The sequence below is a fragment of the Euleptes europaea genome, chromosome 13, assembly GCF_029931775.1.
Source record: "Euleptes europaea isolate rEulEur1 chromosome 13, rEulEur1.hap1, whole genome shotgun sequence".
Lineage (NCBI taxonomy): Eukaryota > Metazoa > Chordata > Lepidosauria > Squamata > Sphaerodactylidae > Euleptes > Euleptes europaea.
This window is the reverse complement of record NC_079324.1, coordinates 36843638-36861593: the sequence shown is the minus strand read 5'-3', so window position 1 is coordinate 36861593 and position 17956 is coordinate 36843638. Positions and strand designations below refer to the sequence as shown.

The window sequence follows — 17956 nt, the reverse complement described above, 5'->3', positions numbered from 1 at the left end:
TTCCAACCTAACAAGGTCATTTCTGTCTTCTAATGTGCTAGTTTACTCCTTCTGGTTTTGTGTCACCTACAAATCTGATAAAGATTCTCTCCACTGTTTTATCCAAATCACTGATAAAAATGTTGAGGAGTAAAAGGAGAGAAAGAAAATTAACATAATGCAGGTGTTCTGGAAGGCAATTAGAGTCTTGACACCTGTAATTTTGGTACTTCGGAAGCTATTTCAGAAGACTTCAGCTAGACATAGTGCCTCAAGGACCATCATAGGGCTTTGGTCAGGGTACTCTGGAGGCCCAAATGCGTCCCTTTGTCCTAATAAATACTGCCTAGCATTCTTTCATCTGTCTGTATCTTTGAAAAAGGTACAATAATTCTTGATTCACTCCAAATTTTACATACCAGTTCTCCACAGGAACTGAACCAGGACTCAGGTTTCTCATGGGGCAGATCCTGTTTTATGCTTTTAGTATTTTTACTACTTACAAATAGTCAGTCCCCATGAAGGCGGGATTAAGTAGTACCCCAATGGCCTGAGGCGGACCTGACACACAGCCATTGTTTGTTTTCCTTAACCATGGTTAAGTGTTACATCTGAATATTTAAAGCCAAAGATTGGCTACCAACCAGGATGCAGGCTTGCAAACCAGAGTTTGCATTAATCATTGTTAAGTGTTACGTCTGCACTGAGCAACACCATAATTAAGGAGTTTCTCTGCATCTCCAGGTACTGCACTTGCAAGGTGACAAGCAGGTTAGCTGTTGCCTCTCTACGGACCCCTGGGGCACATGACTTAGCTTGACAAGCTAAACCACAGTTTGGAATCTTAAGGCAACAAACCATGCTTAGAACTAACTACTAACTTGGCAGTGACCCTTTGAATATCACTATATGACTGCTCTTATGTTCTCATGATTAAAGCGTTATGTATGAAGTGGCCACTGTTTGAATGGGGATACCCCTCCAGGAATGTGAACAGTGCCAAATATAAACTATGTTAAACTAAATAAGCACAGAACCCAAAACCACTGTGCATGTAAAATGCGGTAGAAATGACGGGTCAGCAGCTTCCTTCCTGAACAAGGTACTAGCTGTTTTCTAAGCACTCGTTCCTATGCTAGCTGTAATAACTTGTCAAGGCATTGCTAACTGAAAAATATAGAGCAATGGACAGCATGATTAGTCTGATTAATGAACCCAGCTGTGTTCTAGTTGGTGTCTGCAGTTCTTTCTTGCCCTCCAAGGAAAAAACCACAAAGTCTTTGGTTCTGTTCAGAAGTCACATCAAGAAGATGTTAAGCCTGAATGTGCACACAACCACCACATTATTAGGGTAATCTCCATGTCTCTCCTCCTTTCTTGCACAGAGTGCAATGCAAGAATCCTGACTCTCTATGATGTACAAATGCAAGCATCCTGCATAACCAAACTTTGTTTTCCCCTACAGTCGGGAATTTTTAGCTTGTATTACCCTTGAAGAGTGTTTGGAGACTGAAGCTAGCGCAGAACGTTGTGGCTAGACTGCTGGTCAGGGCCAGTTATTGGGAGCATATGACCCCAATATTACAGCAATTACACCAGCTACTGATCTACTCCTGAGCCCAATTCAAGGTGTTGGTTTTGACTTTTGAAGTCCTACACGGCTTGGGACCCAATTATCTGAAGGACTGTCTTCTCCCATATGTTCCTGCCTGGGGATTAAGATCACCAGGAGAGGCCCTCTTAACTGTCCCATCATGCAAAGAAGCTCGTGTGGTGGGTACACGAGAGGAGGCCTTTTCAGTGGCAGCCCGATAATTATGGAACAACCTCCCCAGGGAGCTGTGCCTGGCCCCTTCACTTTCAGTCTTGAGGAGGCAGTTTATTCAGGAGAGCATTTAGTAAAATTTAGTAACAGTCCTAAGTAGTGATTTTAAATTTTGGTTATATGTTTTTAACATTTTTTATCTTATATGTTTTATCTATGTTTGTAAGCCGCCTTGAGCTTCATAAGGAAGAAAGGTAGCTAATAAATGTTTCAAATATAAATAAAATGTTAAAACCCCAATTTAGAATCCCAGCCAGTGGGGAGAAATCCAGATAAGCTGCATACTTGGATTCATACATCACAGATAAGGCAAGTTAAGAACATAAGAAAAGCCATGCTGGATCAGACCAAGGTCCAGCAGTCTGTTTACACAGTAGCCAGCCAGGTGCCTCTAGGAAGCCCACAAACAAGACGACTGCAGCAGCAGTCCTACTGTGTTCCAAAGCACCTAAGACAATAGGCATGCTCCTCTGATCCTGGAGAGAATAGGTATGCATCATGACTAGTATCCATTTTTTACTAGTAGCCATGAATAGCCCTCTCCTCCACGAACATGTCCACTCCCCTCTTAAAGCCTTCCAAGTTGGCAGCCATCACCACATCCTGGGGCAGGGAGTTCCACAATTTAACTATGCGTTGTGTGAAGCTGGAGAATAATCCTAAACAGGTCTACTTGGAATCCTACTCAGGCCTCTTCAATGGGGCTTACTGCCAGGAAAGTGTTCTTAGGACTGCAGTGTTAGTTTTAAATCAGGATTCTTTCAACATATTCCATGCAAGAAAGGAGAAAAAAGCAAGAAGTGTGCACATGCCTGCCAACAAGAATCAAGAATCAGATTCAGATAACCTTTATTGGCATAATATTGATGGTCAGAAGGTCAGAGATAACGAGGTAGTACATATCTAGATTAAAATTAAGTTTGAATCTTAACCTTAACAGCTTCTGCCCAAAACTCCGCCACCTTCACCGTAACATCAGTTGAAAAGTCGCTCAGCAAGAATTGACATGTGGTTGTTCTGTAAGAGGCCATCTGTTTGCTGATTAAGGGTAATATAAATTTTAATGGGGTTTGTCATGTAAACGACAATCTAAGATAATGTGTTGTAAGGAGTCTGGCTGGCCCGTTCCGCATGGACATACCCTCTTGTTGAAGGGAGTCTTAGTAAATCTCCCGTATAAAACCTTAGATGGAAAGGAATTGAGTCGTGCTAGCATAAATGCTCTCCGTTGAAGAGGCTCCTCAAGTGTACTAAAATATTGTCGCATCTTTCCGGGAAATATTGACAAACCCATTTTAAGTGGGGAGCCTGGCAACAAGCCAAGTTCATGAGCATCCAGGTTTAACGGTGGCTTGACATGTCTGCATTCAGTCTTTGCCTGCCTTCTCTTTAAGAGAATCAGCTCTACAACACACTTCCCGTTCCTAAGTGGCAGCACGTGAGTTAGTTGGGGACGGCAACAAGGGCACTGAGCTGACGTCAGGTTGCCGTTTGCACAAAGCTGCTGGTTTTTTAGCTGTTCTCTTATCCTCCAAACAGCTGGCTGTTTGTGATTGTCTAAGTTTACTGTTCGCCATGTACACTGTAGTCTGATTTCTGGTTTTGCTGAAAGCCTCTTTGGGGGCTTTAAATGAAACGCAGGGTAAAAAGTAAAAATAACAGCACCATTTAAAGGTGAGATTTTTTTTTTTTTATTGTGAAGGTTGCCAGAGAGCTTCTTGGCACCAATCATGGGATGATTTCACACGTCTGTGATTTAGCACCAGCACATGTTCAATTCATGATGCCCCTTCCTCTTCCTTTCACATGGAATTCCCCCTTCCCTTTCTGTTGTTAAATAAGGACCCAGGTGGCACATCAATGCTAAGAGGCTGAGCCATGGTCCAGGAGTGGGGGGGGGAATCTGCTTCAAATCTCATCTCAGTCACAAAATCAGTGGGTGGCCTTAGATAAGCTACTCTCTCTCAGCCTCAGCCCCACCCAATATGGATAATTTAATGGCCTACCTTACTAGGCTGTTGTAAGGATTATATCTACATGAAACACTTTTAGCTCTAAAAAGCACTATAAATGTCATCTATCCATTGCATTTTTATGTAACTCTTTGTTTAAGCATTCCCCCTTCCAATTTTATCCTCACAACCACCCTGTAAGGTAGGGTCAGGCTGAGAAAGGGACAGCTTGAAGGTCCCCAGGGAGCTTCACAGCAGAGTGGAAATCTGAACCGGGGTCTCACAGGTTCACTCAAACCCTATGCCACAACTGGCTAAGAATTCTTCTCAAATATAACATGGCATTAATATTCATGCAAATTATGGCTAGCTTTAGCCAGTGCTTACAAACTAGCTTCTAACCCTGGTTAACAATGCCAACCATGGTTAGTACACAAATATAATACCACATTATGGCTGACACTAGAAAGGGAAGGGGGGCAGGATTTGACAGAGAGTAGGAAGAGGTTGGAGGAGGAAGTGCGCAAGCCGGGATATGCTCCCTGTCTGTTAACCACGGTTATGTCTACACTAGGCCTGAGTATCACAAAATCAGCAAGCAAGAACATTATTTCTGAAACTTACAATTGGCTGCAATTGTGCTCCTGGTAGCATGAACTGCATTTGCTGTGCAAACATGGCTGCGGCTGTCTTTTGCTGGATCAGGTTGTTGCGTCCATTGATTTCGAGTTGTGTTTTTAAGTGCGGTGGAGGATGAAGGTATTTGCAGTTCTCTCGAGTGCAGCGGCCCTGTGGGGGGGGGGAACACATTTTGGTGAGCAGAGCACCCACAATAGTCAAAGGAAATTTTATTTATTTATTAGAACACTTAGATCCCGCCTTTCCTCGTGGCTCAAGGCGGCTAACATTAATAGTCCAAAGAATCTTCAGTTAAAACCGAAAATAAAATTGCAAACCCCAAATCTCTTCCCCCTCCTCCCTTAAATGATGCCTGCCATTCAACCCCCTCAAAAGCCCTGGCAAACAGGCAGGCCATGCAAGTCTTCAGGGAGCCCACTCCGCACAGCCGGAGCCACGATGGAAAAGGCCCGGGCTCTGGTTGACACCAGGCGGGCCACCCTAAGTGGTGGGATAGCCAAGATGGCTTCCTGATTACCACAGTTGGTGCGCAGGGACATATGGAAGGAGACGACCCTTCAAACTATTATTCAGGAACTGGTGAAAAATGCATCTTACCACCCTGAAAAAGACTATATCTATATTGTTCCCACTTTCAGATCCTGGTTTCTATAGGATACATCGGAGCACAGAGTTGTACTGCTGAGATAATAAATTATGAGATCAACAGAAACACTGACTTTTCTTAATATATTATATATTATAATTATTTTGTTTATCATCCTGGTACTCTACCCTTTCCCCCTTCGAGTCCAGGGTAGGACATTACCGTTTGTTTGGTTGTTTGCTTTTTCATTTTATCCTGTGAGGCAGGTTAGGCTGAGAACCAGTGACCAGCACCAAGGTTACGATGCTGCATACATACAGGGTTTCAATCTATTGGCAATTCAGAAAAGCATGCACTAAAATACAAAGGAGGTGAATAACCTGCAATGCAAAACCATGCAAGTCTGGAGACCAAGCCCTACGAGGAAAGGCTGAGGGAGTTGGGGATGTTTAGTCTGGAGAAGAGAAGGTTGAGGGGGGACATGATTGCTCTCTTTAAGTATTTGAAGGGCTGTCACTTAAGAGGAGGGCAGGGAGCTGTTCCTGTGGGCAGCAGAGGATAGGACTTGCAATAACGGGTTTAAATTGTGGGCGGAAAGGTACCGACTGGATATTAGGAAATATTTTTTTTTACAGTAGGAGTTGTTTGACAGTGACTCAGCTACCTAGGTAGGTGGTGAGCTCCCCATCACTGGCAGTCTTTAAGCAGAGGCTGGACAAGCACTTGTCAGGGATGCTCTAGGCTGATCCTGCATTGAGCAGGGAGTTGGACTAGATGGCCTGTATGGCCCCTTCAAACTCTATGGTTCTATTATTCAGCTATGATGGGCTGCAATAAATGACTAACTGTTATGGATCCTGCAGAGACTCTGGGCTTTTGTCCTAGCCTAGCTGGCCTCTTGAAGTTAGGGGTGCCTTTGCAAAAACAGTGTCTCTCTTGAAGTTGGCCTACTGTGCTTAGGGTCCTCGTTAAGAGTCAGAATGGCAAAGCACCTGCTGCTAGCCAGAGGCACCCCAGAACAGAAGATTTCCCCAGAGACTCGTCAATGTCTCTGGGGTCACTCAGGCAATTTCTTATTTCATGCTGGGACAGGCACCCAGAGAGAGTGGAGAGCAACTCTTGTAGACTTCTGTTAATCTTGCTGGCCCTGTCAAGGCTTAAAGGAGAATGAAGGAGTTGTGCCCTCCTTCCTCCCCCAGGAAGGCACGTGTGTGTGCACATGAGCACATTCTGGGGCTGTGTGATTAGTGGAAGGGGCCACTGGACTACATCTTGCTCAAAACCTTCCAAAACTCACAGCTGGCCCTGAACGTTCTATATAAAAGCAAATATTTGTTAGGGATGTGACTATATCTGCAAATCTCTTCCAGCTGAAGTCTCCCCCTGACTTGATATGCAAGGCTGACGCTCGAGACAATGCGCATTTCTACCAAATTTAGAAATTTGGATGTTTTTGCAGGCAGAGGAATGAGTATGCTACTGGCTTCCCAGGCGGCATGATCCCTGAGCCAAGATTTAACTTGGAAATGTGTTATTTCAATTGCCGCCTCTGCAGAGAATTAAATCAGCTTGCGGACCACGTGGAGGGGGCAAGGAGAGAGCAGACTGGGGGGGGGGGTTGCCGTTTGGTGGAGAGGCTCCTGAACCTGTGTCCTGGAGACCTGAAAAAGCCTTTGTCTGAAAACAACCTTTTCACTTGAAGGTGCTACAAAATTCATCCTGTGAGAAAAGCCTAAAGCATTTCCATGCATTTCCAAAACAGACATGTCTCTCTCCCTGCTGCCCTTTCTCAGTGTCACCAATGATAATAATTGTACTTGTAAGATTATTGTACTCGTAAGAATATTCTACTCGTAAGAAGGACCAATGAGCCGGGTGGCAGAGAGCTCAAGCTTTGCGTGCACAACGTTCTCAGGCTGAATCGTCAGCATCTCCAATCAAAAGGATTTCAGGCAGCCCGGCTGGGAAAAACCCTTCTGGCCGGAGACCCTGCAGAACCACTGCCCATTAGTGGACAGCGCTGGGCTCAGTGGTCCAAGGGCATGACTCAGTATAAGGAAGCTTCAGTTTCACACTTGGAAAGTACAGTGAGTACAATTCTAAGGAAATGAGATGAGCTGCCCAAATTACATTTCTGAAAGGGCTCTTGTTACATTCTGATCATTTTTGCGGCAAACGTCAGTTGTAAAAACTGAACAACTTGGAGGGACATCATATTCCTAAACCCAAATTATTCTACAGGCTTTCATTCTTCTGCATTTGCTTCTCAAAAACATCACTGCCAGCTTATCTTCTGGACTGGAAAATACACGCAATCAACTTCTCCTTTTTAAATGTTTTTACTCTGCTTTCCACATGCTTAGAGGCTCTCTCGTTCTAGTGTTATCATTTCACATACATGATACATGTAAAATTCACATATTTCAGAGAGACCACTGTTGCAGGGGGCACACCTCAAATCCAGGTTCATGTTGATCTAGGTACAAGGTAGGCTTCATCTAGTCGTAGTGAACTAAAGGGAAGGCCTTGACTTTGATGCCCTGTTTGTTGGCCCTTCAATGCAACAGGCTGCCTGCTCTGTGAAACAGGATGTTGGACTAAGTGGACCACTGGTCTGATTCACCAGGGCCCTTCTGATGTACAACTATTTTGGTTATTTTCTACAGGATTTTGAAAGATAGATAGACAGAAAGACAGACACAATGTCTATGCATCCTCCTGGATTGAACAGAGATCTGAGATTCCTGTCGCATTACCAATGCTGATTTCTCCACGCCTACTACCCCTCTGCATAGCACACCTAATCTGTCACTTACTTGCTTTTGACATTTACATGCTATTGCCATTGGGTGTTAAATTTTCACTTCTCTACTTAAAGATAGATGGACTCATATTCTAGCAGTGTCTGAAGAAGTCAGCTGTGACTCACAAAAGCTTATACCTTGCCAGAAATGTTGCTAGTCTTTAAGGTGCTACTGGACTTCTGCTCTTTTCTACTGAGACAGGCAGACATTAATGTTTTTACTTGAATAATGCATGCCTTATGCCTTAGAAGGCTTTTGAGTAAAAAGGGGGGATTGTAAATCAATTTAAGTAAAACAATAACTAAAATGAAGGTGTTCACGCCAGTAGCAAATAGCCAAAGTAAGTTTTTAGCTGAAGTAATCTGATCTTGAAGAAGGGTGCGTGAGTGAGCAAAAAACACAACACCCTGCAAAGATGATGAGAGTTGGCAGACTGCTCTCATTTCCATCACGTCTGATTCAGACCATACCTCCAGACTATTACATATGTCCACTGCAATGGAGAATCACTAAACACAGTAGTCATCCCCACCCCACCCCAACCACACACACTACACTTTCCCTGCAAATCTCATAATCCAATTCTACAACTTTCCCTGCCTGACTGAATCTGCCCCCCCACCCCCAAGGTTACCTGGGGATGACAGTCTCACCGACCTTCCTCTGGATGTGTGTGCTGAATACTGCCGCCATGGAGTCGGCCTGTCGCACACAGACAGAGCGGAAGCCGTCCAGGCCCAAGAGAGGAAATGTCAAAGCACCAGATTCACAAATACAGATCGCAGTCGCTGCCACAATGGGCAGGCGCTTTCCCATTATCCTGGACTCCAGACCAGCTTTAGACCCTCTCTAAACAAGCTTTTTGGTGAAGAGTGCCAGGGTGACTCATAAACGTCTTGGGCTCTTTGAACAACCTCTGAGAAGCTTGTCAGGCCCACATGATGTCTTTATATCAAGCACACTCAAGTGAAAGCATGTTTTATACGGCATGCATTTTTAAATTTCGAACACGATGCGGACCCTCTTTATGCAGCTGAAATCAAGACACATTGGGGCTACGAGGGGCTGCTTGAGGGCCAGATTTGTGCTACGTGTGGTACTGGAATGTCAAATCCCGCATAAGACCTTGTCTGCCAACAATGGCATGGAAAGGGAGAATTTCAGGAGCTGCAGGCTGAGCAGCAATTAAGAGAGAAGCTTCAGAAGCCAATTTTTCTTTCATTCTGTGCAAGGAATGGGCTTGTCTTAAACTCCAGGCTCATCCTTGGTGAGTATTATGGTAGCTCACCACCTCCTGAGGAAGCCTGTTCCACTGAGGAACTGCTCTAACCATTAGAAAATTCTTCCTAATGTCTAGACGGAAACGCTTTTGATTTAATTTCAATTATAAAACATAAACTGTACCAAACATTGTAAAACCATAAAATCAATGATTGATAATGCCAATAAAATAACTGGTATTATTTTTAACTGCAGTAAATTTTTGTTCGGTAGAAAGCAATGTAAAAAGGCAACACATACACGTAAATGCTCATTTAAAACCTTGTGCCTTGCCTCCTGATTCAGCCCAAGGCAGTCACACTGATTTCTCTGCAGTTCTGGAACTGTTGGTTTAGTGACACCCAAAAGGTATGCTTTATTCCAGAAGAAAACTTTGAAGTGGTAACAAAAAGCACTATACAAATGAAGAGACACTCGGAGGAATGACTTTGCACATTTTATGTCGAAGTTATCAGGAGAGAGGGGGAAGGGAGGAACCCAACTCAAGGCAAATTAATGCTTGTGTTGTTGCTTAGCTTAGAAATCAACAGCCTAATGAATATAAACAGTTTGTGGATTTAAAAATAACAGCCCATCTGAGCCGACAACTTGGTTTCAATCTGGAACGCCAGCAATCTGTATGCCAGCAAACACAACATGCACTTGCAGGCTCGCCTGAAAAAAAATTCACAGAACTGGAGAGTGGAAGGCGATATAGTCCTGACACTTCCTGTTTTTCTTTATATGGTGCTTGCAAACAGCCACTTGCCTACAGTAAGTACAAACCCTCTCCTGGCAGGCAGGCAGGCAGGCAGGGGCGTTTTATAGAAGTCGGTTCTCTCCCCGCCCCTTCAGGACACAAATGACTGATCTAGGCAAATTTAGTTAAGCTCATACCCTACCAGAAAATATTTTTGTTAGTCTTTAAGGTGCTACTGGAGTCTTGCCCTTTTCTATTAGTTAAGTGTGTGAGTCAAAATTCTTGTAGGCCAGTAACTATTATGAACTTATTTGCAAAGCCGATACAGCTTCAACAGTGTACAAAATAACATAAGCAAAATAGACAGGGGACTTAGGGTTGCCAGCTGCCTGGAGGGACAGAGAAGAAAGAGGGAAAGGGTTGCCAGCTGCCTGTCCTTTGAGAAGAAGTTTATATACCAGGTGACGTACCACACCATGAAAAGCTTCTGCTGCCCATTTCCACACCTTAAGCCTCTGATAAAGGAGCTGGACATTTTTCTCCAGGCATGCGGGCAAACCTTACAGGACTCCCTGCCCTGAGAAGCTTACAGTGTCCCTTTAAACAGCAGCAAAGATAACAAAGGAAAGGCAGTAGAGAAGCCAAGTGGTTAGAAAGAAAAAAAAGATAGACTGGCTCGCTGCGGTAAGAGGGGATTGCTATGCAGGAGTCAGTAGCTGAAGCTTTTTGTGACACGGCTTCCAGTCTGATCATCTACTAGTAGGGACGGACTGCCCATATAACCTGCGAGGAAATTTCCCGTGGCCACTCCCCAAGCAGCCTGCTGGTGGACAAGACCCAGCAACTTGGCCGGTGCCTCAGGGTCCACCTGGCTTAGAGCCTTCATTGGTAGGGTTTCCAGGTCCCTCTTTGCAACCGGCGGGAGGTTTTTGTGGCGCAGCCTGAGGAGGGTAGAGTTTTGGGAGGGACTTCAATGCCATAGAGTCCAACTGCCTAAGCGGCCATTTTCTCCAGGTGAACTGATCTCTATTGGCTGCAGATCAGTTGTAATAGCAGGAGACCTCCAGCCACCACTGTCAATCAGCGTCAGCTCACCAATTGCCTCCTCCTGCACAGCTGCCATTTTCTGGGATGAGGCAAAGGGTGAGCCAATGTCCACTTTCAGTGCCACTGAGTTCAGTAGCCCCTGAAGTGCTGGCTTGTAGAACCACAGGGCTGCTCAGCAAGGCTTGTTCCAAGGCCATCTTCCTTCCCAGTTCACTCCTGCCTACTAATTGTGACAGATCCAACTATCCATGACATGGCAGCTACAAGGTAAAGGTAAAGGTCCCCTGTGCAAGCACCGGGTCATTCCTGACTCATGGGGTGACGTCACATCCCGAGGTTTCCTAGGCAGACTTTGTTTACGGGGTGGTTTGCCAATGCCTTCCCCAGTCTTCTTCCCTTTACCCCAAGCAAGCTGGGTATTTGACCGACCTCGGAAGGATGGAAGGCTGAGTCAACCTTGAGCTGGCTACCTGAAACCGACTTCTGTTGGGATCGAACTCAGGTCGTGAGCAGAGCTTTTGACTGCAGGACTGCAGCTTACCACTCTGTGCCACGGGGCAGCTACAAAGGCAGATTTAAAACCCGCCAACTTACCCTTCAACTGCTTCTACTTAGCCAGGGCTGCCCCAGTTTATCCTTCTCTGCTGTAGATCATTTCCTCAAGAACACAAAAAGGGATTTTTTTTAAAAAAAGTTCAGGCTTGCTCAGTTTGTAGTTATGTGGAAAAAAAAGATTAGAGACCTTGCCCAGGGGTTATTGAGCCCTTGGGAACCAGCGAAAAACCAGGCTCCTCTGAACAGAGTGCATGATGAACAAGGAAACACTTCTCCTTGCGCTTAGAGCCAGTGGGGCGTTGGGGTAAAGAGTAGCGGACTCTAATATGGAGAACTGGGTTTGGTTCCCCACTCCTACACATGAACCCTGCTGGGTGACCTTGGGCTAGTCACAGTTCCCTCAGAATTCTCTCAGCCCCACTGACCTCACAAGGTGCCTGTTTGGGGATGGGAAGGGAATAGGGTTGCCAGCCTCCAGGTAGTAGCTGGAGATCTCCTGCTATTACAACTGATCTCCAGCCGATAGAGATCAGTTCACCTGGAAAAAATACCCGCTTTGGCAATTGGACTCTATGGCATTGAAGTCCCTCCCCTCCCCAAACCCCGCCCTCCTCAGGCTCTGCCCCAAAAGCCTCATGCCAGTGGTAAAGAGGGACCTGGCAACCCTATAAGGGAAGGAGATTGCAAGCTGCTTGGAGACTCCTAAAGGTAGGGAAAAGCAGGGTAAAAAACCAACTCTTCTTATCTGCTACAGGCATCCTAACCTCAGCAATTCCTCCTCTGCAATGCACAAGTAGTTAAGAATCTGCACGGGTAAATGACTGGTCCTCGGTGTTTCCCATCTGTACAGTGGACGTATATGTGTTCTGAGCTTGCGATGAGTGTCTTGTGCCCACAAAATAGAGACAGAGCTATGTGAGGAGGCAGTTGTCACCAGTGCTTAAATTTTTGTGGCACAGATTCAGTGAAAGGCCTTGGGCTAGGCATTTACCTCAGTGTCCCTTGACTGCAAATTAGGACAGATGCCTTATAAGAGACGTAAATGCTTAATTTCTTTTATTTTCCCTCTCCCGGGCCATGAGCTCTATTCCTGTCCCTAACCAGGTACTCATGCACAAGAGTGTCCCAGTTTTCCATTTCTGAAATATTGCATAGAAAGGGATGACCACATAGAAATGCTGTGAGCTGCAAGAACGCTATTGCAAGGGGCTTCTCCCTCATGTGTTTTGTTCTCCTCGATCCAGCCTGATAAGGTGTTCAAGGGAATTTGAAAGCTTGCTCTTTTGTGATATTTTAGTTGGTCCGAGCAAAAAGGTATTACATGACTTTTGGTTTTGGAATTTTTCTATGGCCTAGCTTGGCTACCTATGATCTTTGGGTATTGGGACTTTGTTTCTCTTGGGGAAGAGGACTGAGTGGTTAAGGCAAAAGGTAAGAAAGAAATTTTGAGGGGGGGGGTTGAAACGAGAGAAAGAGGCAGGATGATCATGTACTAGGGCGCCCCCTCCTTGTAAAAAGATCCCCCAAGTAAAGAAGCTAGCACATCGAGAGAGCAGCTGCAGACCAGCCTACTGCTCGCTGAGCTAATGATCTGCTTGCAGAAACAGAAACTATCAATGTCCAAATAGAAGCACAAGTTTCCAGCTCTCATGGTTACAATACAAAAGACCTGCAGTGATTTGCCATGTGGTGCTTCAAAATTACCTGTTGTTTCTGTTTTGCTTTGACTCTATGAATTCATCCATAACTAAACCCCATCAAAACAATCTGGACTAAAAGAGCAATTGCTAACATTCCCAAAACCTTTCCAAACCATTTATCTTAACAAAAGCTGCAACAACACTCTCCCCACACACTTATTTTTGCTCCAAAAGAAATCAATTTCATTTAACTGTTCTATATATTGGAGGCTTACTAACCCGGTAGCCAACTGTTCCTCCCCACAAAAGCTTTTGTTTGGACAGGAGATGCACATGGAGCGCGCCCAAAGCCTGCACGACATGCTTGCACTGACCTCGAGACCTAGAAATATGCCACAGTGGTGGCTGCATCGCCATTCAAAGCCCTCAAATCTAATAAAGGCGTTTCATTTTCTCCATGTGGTGCCAAGAAGCGGATTAACGGTAAATGCAATCATGACTTCAGAAGCTGGAAGGTTAATTCTGTAGACCCACCAACAAAATCTCTCCCTCCTTTTTCTTTTCCCAAGGCATTCCTAGAACAAGAACAGGCCAAAAACGTGTAGAAAATTATTTGTAGGGTGTGCGGCCAGAGCTGCCCAGAGCTACAAGACTCCAGGCAGAGATTCCTTCTGCCCCACCCGGGTTCACACACACACACACACGGCTTGATTAGAATAAGGATACTGCTAGTATCAATAGTTCTTGGGTGGTGCCCCCCAGGCCCTGGAATTTTGTACCCCCTAGTCAATCACCCCCCTCCATTCAAGGATACTGCTTTAGGCAAAACCTAAGCAGGCTGGACCACCATATACTTTCCTAGTCCAATGGAGTAAAATTAGATGTATGGCATTTTTTTATTGGGCTCATTATCTGAAATTGCTACTTCTAAGATCCACTGTTCCAATCACTAGCTTATTTTCCTGGAGTAAGTGAAGTAGAAGAAATACATGCTATGTGTTTGCGTTTCTTTGCTAGACTGATGCTCCTATGAAGATTCTCCTGTGGGGATACCTTTGTGATGGCTAACTGGAAGCAAAATATTTGTTTTTTCCAAATTTACTGTGTTTTCAGTAGTGCTTGTGCATGTTAAGTGCCTCAACTTATGGCAACCCTATGAATTAATGAGTTCCAAAATGTCCTATTATTAATAGCCTTGCTCAGTCTTGCAAACTGAGGACTATGGCTTCTTGAGTGAGTCAATTCATCCCATGTTGGGTCTTCCTCTTTTCCTGCTGCCTTCAACTTTTCCTAGCATTATTCTCTTTTCCAGTGACTTGTGTTCTCATAATGTGACCAAAGTATGATAGCTTCAGTTTAGTTATTTCAGCTTCTAGGGAGAGTTCAGGCTTGATTTGATCTAGAACCCACTGGTTTGTCTTTTTGGCAGTCCCTGGACCTATGAACTTCTTAAAGACACACCTTCCAAAACGGTAACTATCAGCTTTCAAATGGAAACAAATGTTTCTAGCCCTCATGGATGCAAGACACAGTAATACACTCCCCTAATAGTTTAGATCAGCAGCTTGAACAAAGAGCCCAGTATTTCCCATTTACAAGTGATCAAATTCAGTCTCCAAACTGTGCATTCCACTTCTCCTGGGGATACTTTAATCTGCCCTCTGTTTTTCTATGCAAAGCTTCATTACCTCTGAGCAGTGGAATCCTTTACAAATGTTCTGGCATTTAACCCACAATGTCTTCACAGAACTAACAGATTGCATTCAAAAGGCACATTTTTCTTATGAATCTACTGTCTGAAACTGGGAGGGTAGTTTTAGAAAGGTGTGGAGGGAAAAGGATTGCCTGAGCCTCATTGCTTTTCTCTGAAACAAAACCTCTTGCACTTAACAAGGTTAACCTACATGATGTTAGTCTCCTAACCACTCACTTTTCCCCCCCCATTAATGTAATGTAAAGAATTGCAAGAAAACATAAACATCTGAGAGCAAGCACAGCACCTTTCATGGGGGGGGGGATTCCAGTTTTTCAACCATAATGCCATCAAAAGGGATACTGAATTCAGGCTATTTTCCTCAGGCATTTAATATTTCACATCTTTACCTCTCCCTGCCATATTTTTCAACAGAGTGCAGAGCATTTGAAGAAGGAAAAGGCAAATTTGCAAATAATCCATTCAAACGTCTAGAGACAGGAGGCCTTGAGAGCTGCCCTTAAAAAACAACGCTGTTTCACATTTTCTGTATTCCGTTCCCACATGATGGCCAATTACCCAAAATCAAGACTGCACAACCTATGATCAACTATGTATGGTGGCCCACCAGGAGACTGGTTTGTTCATATGCCTGCTCCATTCATGGTTTGTGTATGTTATTTTTAACATAAATGAGGTGAGATGAACTAGCACCTTTTTCATACATTACAGAGTGGGATCTATCAGATATAACACAATCACACATGAGTTTTAGGTTCTTCTGAATTCCTCAGTGGGTGCTGTCCAATTAGGACGGGGGCTGCAATGCACATGGAGAAGGAGCTTCAGCCTCCCCACCACCACCACACTTTCCCAGCTTGAAACAGTCCCAGGGGTGTGTGACTGGACCTGATGGGGAAACCAACGTGTATCTCAGGGAATATGTGGGTTTTCCCCAAATAGCACCCCTGCCAGACTATTTCGGGTCGGGAAAAGGGCACAGGAGGAAGGTTGAAATCCTTCTCTGTGAGCAGTGCAGTTCTCAACCTAATAAGACATTGCATGCTTAGGAATTTAGTAGAACCTACACCTCATGTGAGATGGTGCTGCATCCTATAGGCAGAGTTACTCCTGTGTAAGCCCATTGAAATCAATGACCTTAGACTGGAATAACTATGCATAGGAGCTTAGGTGTTAGTCACCCAAGCTCTTTTCTTCCCCAAAGCTGGAGAAAAGTACCTGAATTAGCATGGATGGGGAGGGAAAGCAACTGGGTGGTAGAGTTTGCCTGCCCCTTTCATGTTATATGACTAAGAATGCTAATGAACTTTACAGCGATGGAATTTGGGCTTGAAAATGCTCATTTCAGTTTTGTTTCTCCTTTATTTTCATCCTGTTTCCTCATGTCAAATAGTCCTGGTAAATTTATGCATGTTTAACATTTGAGTCATCTTTGGCGTGTATTTGATAAACAGCATAAAAGAAACAAATTGGGAACACACGCAATGAACACAGGAAAAATGTACACAAAGGCTCATTATAACAACATACAAAACCAAAAAGAAATAGGGGTATGTTTCTGAGTGTATTTGTACACCGCTAAATTAGATCCACAGCCAGCCCTGCATTATGTGTGAAGGAAGCCGACACATGAACAAATTTTGGCTATTGCTGTCACATGATATTTGTCTCCGGGGCTGAAAAATGGGAGGGGGGGTGGCTACTTTCTAGTCAGGCGAAAATACACAGCTGTATCCAGTTCGGTGGGTCACAAGTTGTGCAGGCCTGTCCAAAAAAACCAAACACCGTGCAGACAAGCTTATGCTGTGTTTTGGAGTCTGAAATACTGACTCAGATGGCTTCTTGCAGTCAGGCAAGCCTGTTGCGTTGCCCTGTCATGTGAGAAAATCAGGCAAAGCGGAGGCCGCAGTGGAAGGAGGGATTCCCATCAATGGTTTTTAAACACTGGGAATCTCAGTAAATCAATGGTGAGACACAGGAAACGTGGGGCACACAATTTGCCCGGGGTCTTTTATGCTGCTGCTTGTGTGGCGGTGCTTGAAGGAGCTAATCTCCGTGTGACTGTTCCCCCAGCTGGCTCCAAGGGATAATGCGTATTTAGAAAGCCACAATCCGGTAATGGACGCGTGAGCACAAGCCAGGCCGCCCTCCACTTCAATATCTCCCCACGAGCTCCCAGCCCAGACGACACAATAAAGACAGACACTCGACATTCTCTAGCGACAGGCGCTGCCGAGGCGAGGTCGCGGGAGGGCAAGCAGCAGACGGGGCGGGTGGGGGACTGGGGGGTGGGAGAGATACTTGCACTCCATTAAAAAAAAAAACCCTTCCTGCGGCAGATCACAGGCAGTGAAAAACTTGAGAGGGGCAACAAGAGAGGACATTAAGAGTTAATGAGTGGGAGGGCAAGATTAGGTCCCAGCCGCTGCTGCTGGACTGAAGCCCAGAGATAAGAGTGCGGAGGTGAATCAGCAAGTGCTTCCTCCATCGTTGTAGGGCTCACATTTTGTAAGCGGTTGGGGGACTTTCAGTGTGGTTTTGTAACTGGTAGCCTGAAGCATCTCAGCAGCACAGAGGAAGTGCTAACTATTTGGGGTCCTCTAGGGCCAGAAATAGATGGCTACAGTTTACTGAAGAACTACACCCATCTTCTGTCTTCTACAAGGGAGTATGTAAGATTTACTCTCAGCACAGGAAGTAGCGAACAGGCCCAAATTGTGTATGCAAAGTGCCATCAAGTTGCGACCGACTTATGGTGACTCCAGTAAAGGGCTTTCAAGGCAAGTGAGAAGCAGAGGCGGTATAGCCTTCCTCTGCAGAGTCTTCCTTGGTGGTCTCCCTTCCAAGTACTGCGCCTGTTATCTTCCGAGATCAGGCTATACCATGCCATCTTCCCTCCCAGGCCCAAACAAGGAGCTACTTTATACATTAATCCGGAAGTGGTACGGTTTCTCCAGGACACTTTCATTTTTGGTTGCAACTGAGGGATTGTTTGAACACTCTCTTCAATCAGTGAGTGAGAAAATCCTTCCTGGCCACAGAAAAAGAAATCTGTCTAGCAGAAGTATAGGCTGTGGCCTCTCTGACATTCTAGTTTTAGATGTGTAAGGAGCCATCTGTATAAATATATATCTATTTTGCCCATTCCTCCGGCATCTGACTGCCAATCTCTGCATGTGTTGGTATACATATCTCCCAGCTGAGTACACACTTCATGCACCATGGGGGTGCCACAAGACTCCTTTTTTGTGTGTG

General features: G+C 44.9%; 1 protein-coding gene across 5 annotated transcripts in view; it reads right to left on the bottom strand.

The window, feature by feature from the left end:
• The window catches only part of MBNL3 (muscleblind like splicing regulator 3), a 98527-nt gene that overhangs the window by 30460 nt on the left and 50111 nt on the right, over positions 1-17956 (bottom strand). For all 5 annotated transcript variants that reach the window (XM_056859377.1, XM_056859373.1, XM_056859374.1 and 2 more), the window contains exon 2: positions 4381-4545. In XM_056859377.1, the coding sequence (XP_056715355.1) occupies positions 4381-4434 (54 nt within the window). In that variant the 5' untranslated portion in view covers positions 4435-4545. The remainder of the gene's footprint in view (positions 1-4380; positions 4546-17956) is intronic.